This window comes from Pygoscelis adeliae, unplaced genomic scaffold (assembly GCF_000699105.1).
Source record: "Pygoscelis adeliae isolate BGI_AS28 unplaced genomic scaffold, ASM69910v1 Scaffold186, whole genome shotgun sequence".
Classification (NCBI taxonomy): domain Eukaryota; kingdom Metazoa; phylum Chordata; class Aves; order Sphenisciformes; family Spheniscidae; genus Pygoscelis; species Pygoscelis adeliae.
Genome location: NW_008825071.1, coordinates 3421267 through 3430358, shown reverse-complemented (window position 1 = coordinate 3430358; position 9092 = coordinate 3421267). Strand labels below are relative to the sequence as shown.

The window sequence follows — 9092 nt, the reverse complement described above, 5'->3', positions numbered from 1 at the left end:
ATAAAGCAAAACAGTGGAAAATATATATGGGTAACAGTAAAACAAAAGCCCAGCCTAATAATAGCCCTTTATATCCACCAAGTTATACTTAAGAAAATGGCTAGCCAAACATAGAGAAGTAGAGCATGTGGAAGACAGAGCTTTTCATGTTATAGTATAGATTCTAAACCAGTATTAAAGGTATTTTCTGTCCATATTGTTAATATTTTTTTCTTCATAATAGCAAATTGAAAGAGGTCTATGTGGAAAAAAATTAACTACTGCAAGACTTTCAAACCTCAGTTATCAGCTTATGGGCTGACAGAGATAACAGGAGAAGGCACATGACAGAGTATTTAAAATATACAGAGACCAATTAAAATCCAAACACTAAAAGGAAATGGGAACTGAAACTCAAAACTCACAAATATGACTTTTTGCATCCCCTAATCTATATTCCATAAATTTGCATTAAAGCATTTTACAGCTTTTTCAGAAGAGAAGTTGAACGCACCTAGAAAAGATGTAAGGGTTTTGCTTTGGGTTGCTTTGTTATTGTGGTTTTTTTTGTTTGTTTGTTTGTTTAAGGGGATATAGAATAATATAAACGATATTAAAATGCAGACACATTCCCTCACTTGTTATTAGCGCCCAATAGACCCACTGCTGAAGGTTGAGTATGAGTAAGAATACGAAGAGCTTGCTGATGCATCAAAGCTTCCCCTCCTCGACCCACTGCGTGAGCCTGAACGTGAGCCAGAGCGAGAGCCAGAGCGTGATCCGGGTGCTGAGGAGACATTGTAGGGACTGGATATGCCTTTAGATGAAACCGAGGCTGCTTCCAAGAGTTTAAGCCCGGTGATGTCTTCCACCATTGACCGATTCATTGCATCTTTGTAGGATATTTTCAGCTTGGTCTTGGGGCAGGTCAGAATTTTGGGATAGCTGTTAGTGTCTTGCAATTTCTGGGCAGCACGACCATCAATCAATCCATTCCTAATGGCTTCTTCAGTACTTATTCTTCCACGCACTTCTGGGTCCACGAGACCTCCAGTGAGGTACTGGAATTCAAGGAACCGCTGCCCAGCCTCGTAAGGCAACCATTTTTCCTTCACCGCTTCAGCTGCTGACATCCTCTTGCGTCCGCCCTTTATACCTTCAAACCCTATGAAGGCCTTCTGAGCTGGTTTGAGCCGTGTGGCCATATCCTGATCAATGATGCCTTGACTGGCGGCTTCCTGAAGTGAAAGCCTCTGGCCTGTGGTAGGGCATATTACACCCCCTGTGCAGGCCTGGGCTTCAAGTAACCGTTGCCCGGTGATGCTATCCACAATGCCCCGTTGTATGGCTTCTGAAATGGAGATTTTCTCCAAGTTTTCTGTGTCAAATATGGCTGCAATGGGACTGCACTCTTCTGGGGTCTCTGAGAAAGAACCGCTCCTGATCAGCGAGGAAGAACTCCTGACACTCAGCACTGTGGGAGACCGAGTCACCGACTCATGCCGAAACACCTCATCAGTGCCATTACGGCAGGAAATCATGTCTGCAAACTGCGTCAGGCTTAAACTGCCAGAACGGTACTGGTCAAAAAACTTCCTCTCAACCAGACCTTTATCAATAGCGTCCTGGATGTCATACTGGCTACCTGTTTTTCTGTCAACAAGGACTACTCTGCTGCTACCATCTGATCCTGTAATAGTTATTTCTTCCCACTCACACTCCTGTTCAGCTAGTTCTGTATAGGTGTCATAATCTATGAGGCCTTTGCTGTATGCCTCCTGCACGGACATTTCCCTGTTTGTTTCTGGATCTACAATGACAACCCGGCGCTTCCTAAGGGTGTTCTTCTGCGAGGTGTGCACCACCTTCTTCTTCTCTCTCAGGGGTAGAAGGCAGAGCCCTGTTGCTTCATCCTTTATGCATCTTTCTTTCAGCTGCAAGTAGGTCAAGTTCTCCTCTGTGTTGGGATCAAAGAACCCTTTGGTGTCATCACTTGGATCACTAAGGATCTGGTTGAGCTCTTCATTGAAGTAGCCACGCTTGTAGGCCGTCTCTACTGGCAAGCGGTAGCTCTCTTTGGGGTCAATGATTCCTCCGGTAGCAATCTGGGCCTCCAGCAAACGAATGCCATGGCCTCTCTCTATGAGCTCTTTGTTCATGGCTTGAAACAGGGAAATGATGTTTCCAGTTTCTGGGTCTTTGTACCCGGTGACAGCTCTTTCAGCAGAGAGAAGTTTCTCTTTAAATTCAATTCCAACAAGGCCTCTTTTGTAAGCTTCCTCAACGGGCAGCCTCACATTGCTGACAGGATCCACTATGAACCCTGTGGCTGCCTGGGCTTCTAGGAGTTCAAGGGCTGTCCCCGGTCTAACCAAACCTATTTTCATAGCCTGGTAAATGCCAAGTTTCTCTTTAGTAGCCTCATTGTAGATACCCGCAATACAGCTAGAGCCCTGAAGGAAATCAATAATTCTCTCACTCACTTCTTCCACTGTAATTGCACCTCTTTCTAAGTCGTTCCTTGTTGATTCCTTAATAATTCCAGCCTCGAGCAGTGCATCTGCTGAGACGGGCTGCCTGATCCCTTGGAATGACATGCTCCTCTTCTGCACTGGGAGGAGGAGCAGACCAGTGTGTGGTTCAATCCTACATTTTTCCTTCAGCTGCATGTAAGTGACTGCCTTTTTGGTGGTGGGATCAATGAAGTTCTTTGTAGTGCCTTGGCAGTTGTTTAGGATCCTGTACAGGTCTTTGTCAATCAACCCACGGGATAAAGCTATATCTTTGGGTAGGAAAACACTGTTGACAGGATCAACAATCCCTCCTACAGCCAGCTGGGCTTCAAGAAGACGAATCCCGGTTTCTCTGTCAACCAAGTTTTTCTTGATGGCTTCAGATACTGGCACAGTTTTGCCCGAGAAAGGATCTTTAAATCCTGTAATAGCCTTTTCTGCTGTATAGATTTGTTCTCTGTCATCAAAGTCTATCAGATCTCTGGCGATAGCACTGTCCACCGTTAACATCTCATTTCGGTGTGGGTCTATCACGCCTCCTGTTGCTGCCTGGGCTTCTAAGAGCAGGACTGCGTTTTCTGCTGTAAGCAGCTGATTCCGTTTGGCCTCAACAAAAGAGTACTTCTGTCTGGGCGAAAGAGACACCCCTGCAATAGCACCTGCCCCTTTGAGGTAGGGTTCAATGTCAGCCGTGACTTCTTCCACTGACCTCTGCCCCTTCAGCAGTTTATCCAGTGTGAGTTTGTCTATCAGTTGACACTCATACAGCTGCATTGCTGTGATCTTCTTCCGCAGCCCACTGAACAGCAACTTGGAGGCATCAATACAAAAGTCTTCCTCGGTCTGTGTAGATCTGTGGGACCCATATGGGCGTTGCTTGAGTTTCTCGATCTCTCTTTGCAGCCTGAGACGCTCGGACTCCAACTCTGACTGGTTTTTGACAGCGGTCTCTTCCAGTCGGCACCGGTATCTCTCCTCGATCCGTTTGATCTCCATCTGCAGCCTTTCAATCTCACTCCTCAGGGTGTTCTTCTCCCTCTCACTCTTCTCTCTCTCACACTGGATCTTCCTTATGGATTCCTCTGTCCGGGAGTGCTGGCTCTTCCACTGATTGAGGTCATTCAGGATTTGTTGCTTCTCACTTTCCAGGCGTTGCTTCAAACGAGACTCTGATTCCAGGGTAACTTTCAAACGGTTCAGCTCCTCTTCTAGTCTCTGCAGCCTGGCTTTGTCTTGCTCCAAAGCACTCATTTTTATCAGCAAGGTTTCTCTTTCTTGCATAATGTGACTATACTGATTTTTGGATTCTTGAATCCTATTGGATGCCTACAATTTCAAAGAAGAAATAAACGAAGAGAGGACGGTTAGAGTTTATGCTGGTTAGAGTTATGTTCTCCACTTACAATGCTCTTCAGCCTGTCATTTAACCTGCAGCAAGCTGCCACTGGAAAACATTCTAGTTGCAGCAGTGCCTTACCTAAGACCATGGATACACATAAACCAGTGAAGGTACATTGTCCTTTCACTGACAGTGTCTCTAGTACCACCAGAGACTCCATTCTGTTACCCATAGCCTTGATTTTCTGCTGATTTAGTTAGCTCTTTATTACTTTTTAATACTTCTCATAGTATACCTACACATACACAGAGCATTCAAGACTCATAAAGAGTCTGATGCTCAGCAGATGTACCCCAGCATAGTCCTACTAACCTGGGTGCATTTGTATCCCCTAAGGACTGGATCTATACATGGATAAAAAGGAAATATATGACTCAATTTTCACTTTCCTATTATTTTCACATGTTACTCCAAACAGTTTTACCTGTGTTGCTTTACATTTTAATTCACTTAATGTCTTCATATATGTATACACGTACACAAACACCTATAAGCATGCACATTTGTATGCAGTCCATATTAAATGGATACAAGTTTATATATTTGTAATACATGCACGCATATATATGCACGGATGTCAGATAATCCTAAATGTTAGTATTTTTGAAAAATCAGTATTAAGATTTTTAAAAGAAAGGAAAGAAAAACTGAATAAAGGAAAAAATAGCTGAGAATGGAAATGAGAAAAGAAATATAAAGGGCAAGTATAGGAAAAAGCAAAGAAACATTTGTATATATTTAAACAGTAGCTCTTTGGACAAGAAACCAGGCAGAAGAATGAAATATGAAAAACTGTTTTCTCTAACTTGTTTATCCTGTCGCCTCAAGTTTAAGAAATAAGGGCCAATAGTAAAATTTGCAAATGCCCTTAGGAACATAAATCCCCAAAAGAGTCAATGAAATGTAGGCTTTAAGTACCTTAGGTACAGCTGACAACATCATCTTTAATCCTCACTTGTAGTCAACCCCTTACCCAGCTAAGCAGCGCTTTGACAGCTTGTTGGTTCTGGGGTTTTTAGCTGGTGTAGTTTGTGATACCACTCAGGTCAGCCTCAAAGGACTGCTTTAACCCATCCTGGCTGAAACAGCCTGGGGAAGCACACAGCCAGCAGGGTACAGCTAAAGCACAGTGGTACTCCATGTACTCTCATCTTCTCCTGGGATGGTTTGGTGGAGACTGGCAGACCCAGGTTTTCTCCTGGGGCAAGGGCTGAGGGCTAGGCTCAGCTAGACGACAAGACAGCTTATGGCTCCCTAGCACAGCTCCCAAAAGAGGCTAAGAAAGTGGCCAAATCCTGCCATTTTTGTTTAAAAATGAACCAGGGGAAGGGCCATAAAGGGGATATTAGTCACAAGTACAGTGAACTTAAACAGTGAAATGTGAATTAAGTTGATTCAAACGGACACTGCAATTAATTATATATCTGAGAGACAGTAAAGCCGGGATCAAAATATGTGTGAATACCTCTAGAGCTTGCTTTTGGAATTTTTCAATTTCCTGTCTCAATTTTTCCCTTTCTTTCTGTAAATCATTAATCAAGCCCTGAAGTTCCAGGGTTTGCTTGCTGCTCGTCTGAAGCTGATTCTTTAGTTCAGCAATGGCAGTATTTTTCTCATCAACTTCACTTCTGACCATTCTGAGGTCATCGTACTCCAATCTAACATTTCGCAGCTCTTCCTCCAGTAACAAGTGTTCCTTGGTTAGGTTCTCGGTGAGAGACTGAAGCCTTTCAATTTCTATTTTGCACTCGTTCAGGTTTTTGCTTTTCTCCTCAGAGGTCTTCTGTAAGTGCTCATATCGTAAGTGAGCCTGTTTTAATTGCTCCTGTTCTTGGACCAACTGACGGCGTAAAGTCTCAATATCAGATGTGTATTTTCTTATCTCCTCCATATATCTCTGCTTCTCTCTCACATGACCGTCTAATACTTCTCTTTGGTGTCTAAGGTCATCTTCATTCCTCTTCTTCACAATAGACACTTCCTCTATCTGCTGTGTGAGATTAGTTATTTTAACCGATTGCTCTCTGAGAGATCTCCTCATGCCTTCTATTTCCTCCTCCAGTTTCTTCCTTCTGGACATCTCCTCCATTATATTCTTATTCTGCCTGCAAAGTTCCTCCTCCAGCTTATGTTTCTGGATCTGCAAGTCTTTCACAGTGCTCTGGAACTTTGCGCTTTCTTGATCCCTGCCTTTTTTCTCTTGCGAAACTCTTTCATAGTCAATTTTCAGTCTGGCCAGTTCCTGCTCTTGGATCCTCAGCTTGTTAATTGTCTCAGTAGCACTCGTGTTTGCTTTCTGCAGGTCAAACTGGACTCTCTTTAACTGACTGTTCTCATCCTCTAGTTCTTTTCTCTGACTTGTTTCTACATCCAACAACTTTCTCAGCCTTTCGATCTCTTTGTTTCTTTCCTTAATGGTCTTAGAAGCATCATCAAGTGACTGTTTGTACCGCATGCTTTCATCAGAGTGCCTCTGCATCACTTGTTTTAGCTCAATCTCCAGCTGCTGTTTCTTCTGAGAAAGCTCTGAGCCAGCTGCCTTCTGCTGCTGAGCATTCTCTTCTATTTTCCGTAGGTTATCTGTTGTCTGACTTATTGTATTCTTCAGTCTCCTAATTTCCTCACACAAATTCCTATTTTCTCTCATGGCATTATCAAGCTGTGTTCTATAATTATTTGTGTCCTCTTCCTTTTGCATGGTGACCTGGTGAATTGTGGTCTTTGTGATATTAATCTCAGTTTCGTATTTGTTCTTTAAACTAATAATTTCCTCATCATAACTGTTCCTTACCTTAGCCAATTCATTTTCAAGTTCCCATCGGCTTTTAGCCTCTTCCTGAAGCTGAACCTTTAGCCTTTCCAGCTCCTTAGTTTTATCCTGAATAGTTGAGGCAGCCTCCTCAAGAGCCTGCTTGTATCTTGAGTTGTCTTCACCACGAAGCTGAATGATCTGTTTCAGCTCCAGCTCTAACTGATGCTTTTGCTGTGACACCTCAGAACTGCAAGCCTTGTGCTGAAGGGCATCTTCTTCTGCCCTCCTCCGTTGATCTGTGGTTTGCAGAATGGCATCGTTCAGCCTCACAATCTCATCCTTAAGGTCTCTGTTTTCTCTTGTCAGTCTGTCAACCTGGGCTCTGAGGCCTTTTGCATCATCATCTTTCTGTGCAGCTATCTGCTGGATTGTGGTCTTCTTAATATTAATTTCTGTTTCATACTTGTTCTTTAAATTACTCATCTCCTCGCTAAACTGGTTTCTTACCTTAGCCAGCTCATTTTCATATTCCCTCTTCCGTGTGCCTTCGTCCTGAAGAAGAACCCTTAATCTTTCTATCTCGTACTCCTTCTCCTTGATGACCTTCTCAGACTCTAACTTTTGCCAACCAAGGCTGTCTTTCTCGTTTTGTCTTGTTTTCTGCAGCTGGTCATAGTCATTCTTCTGCTGCTCATATCTATCCTCCAGCAACTTCCTTTTCCTTTTCTCATCTTCAGTCTCATAAGTTAGCCTGGTTATTCTGTCATTTAGATCCTTTATTTGGGCATAGCATTTGTCCAGGTTTTGCTTAGCAGAATTTCCATCCATTTCAGCTTGTCTTTTCATCTCCTCCAAACTCATCAGCTTTGCCTTGAGCTGAGAAACGTCCATCTGGTACTTCTGCAGATTTTGCTCCAGGAATTTATGTTTGTTGCTTGTCTCTGAATTTGAATCCCTGGCAAGCCTGAGTTCTTCTTCCAGGAGTTCAATTTTGGTGTTTTTCATCTGCAAAATGATAGCAGAAAAACAAACAAACAAAAAAATGCACATGAACATTTGTGACATCTGTTCCAAAATCATCACATGCGATACAATATACATTGGTAACACTGACAACTTACAAAGCATTTTTTTCTCTGCTTCAACAACAGCTCAAAATCCTTTTTTATTTCATGTCATCAAGACAAATTCTGGAATCCTTATTTATTCAGAGTCAAACCTTATTCAGAAATCAGCATAATGACTTTCAGAGGGGAAATGGTACTTGATGGGAGGAGGGAGATGCGATACAGATAGTAAAATCTGAGGTACCAAGAGTTCACCAGCAAAGTATTAAATAGCCTCATTTAGAACCTCCACAATTTTCAAACAGGTTATTCACATTCCACATATGTGACCTCTTAAATGGGCACCTCTCTTTCCACTGAGCTGAATCAAATCAGGAGTTACTACTCCATTTGAAACACTGTAGATATGGCCTGAAATGAGGTGTAGCCCCTTAACCACACGGAGCAAGTTTTCAGCACTGAGGTAACTGTACTCTCAACGAGGTCAAGGCTCTTATGGGCAGAGAAGGACCTCTTGCGTGCTTTGATGAGCACCTCCTAATTACCAAGAAGGCTAATGTTCACCTCACACATAACCTTGGAGGTAACTTTGCAAGATCCTGTATTCTTCAACAAAAGATGCATGAAACTACTTATATGCCTCCTTCATGGGACACCACTGAGCTCAGGATTTAGTTTTGTGGACTGTTTTGCACTGTACTTAAGCAGAAAGTCTTTGATCAGTGATAGCTTGCTAACCTGTGATAAAAATAGAAGGTAAAGAAAATAAAAGTCACATTACCTTCAAGTCCTCCATGCTCTTTAACATTTCACTTAAGAATCTGTAATAATCTCCTGATCTTGTAAGAAGCTCTATGTAGCGAGACTGAGCCTCGCTAGCCTTGAAAAGAAAGAGAATCGTTAGCAGCTTGTACTACAGAGTTAGATATGAACATCCCTATGGCTCACACCATTTAAAGGATTCCAATCCACTTGAGAAAACGTATTACTTGACAAAGTAAAAAGCAAACTCTCCTCCTCACAAATTCACGTGACTTTCTGGGGACCCCAAATGTATAAATTCTCCCTTCTGATAAACCCACACCTTCTTTTTGAAGATTATTTTCCCCCGTGGCTGCTGTGATATTAAATCCAAGGCTTCATCCCCTAGTTCATCACGCTGTTCCTGTCTGACAGTCACAAGTAACCTAAGTTAAACTTTTAATAGTGGTTAATTCCCAGGTTGAAAGTGACTAAACCACTTGGGGCATGAATCTTACTTTCTCACAATATGTATGCAATGGACATTGAATAGGAATGAGGTAAATTCCTGAGGGCTAATCTACTGTCTAAATGAGCCCAAGTATGATTTTACAGCACAGCGACTATTCTGCACTAGTTCC

At 42.6% G+C, this 9092-nt stretch overlaps 1 protein-coding gene across 1 annotated transcript in view; it reads right to left on the bottom strand.

Moving 5' to 3' along the window:
* Positions 1 to 623: 623 nt before the first annotated feature.
* Positions 624 to 9092, bottom strand: part of DSP (desmoplakin) — a 29341-nt gene continuing 20872 nt past the window's right edge. Inside the window, exons 21-23 of the mRNA XM_009326469.1 lie at positions 8492 to 8590; positions 5357 to 7648; positions 624 to 3818 (exon numbers count right to left, since the gene is read on the bottom strand). Coding sequence (XP_009324744.1) covers positions 624 to 3818; positions 5357 to 7648; positions 8492 to 8590 — 5586 coding nt within the window. The remainder of the gene's footprint in view (positions 3819 to 5356; positions 7649 to 8491; positions 8591 to 9092) is intronic.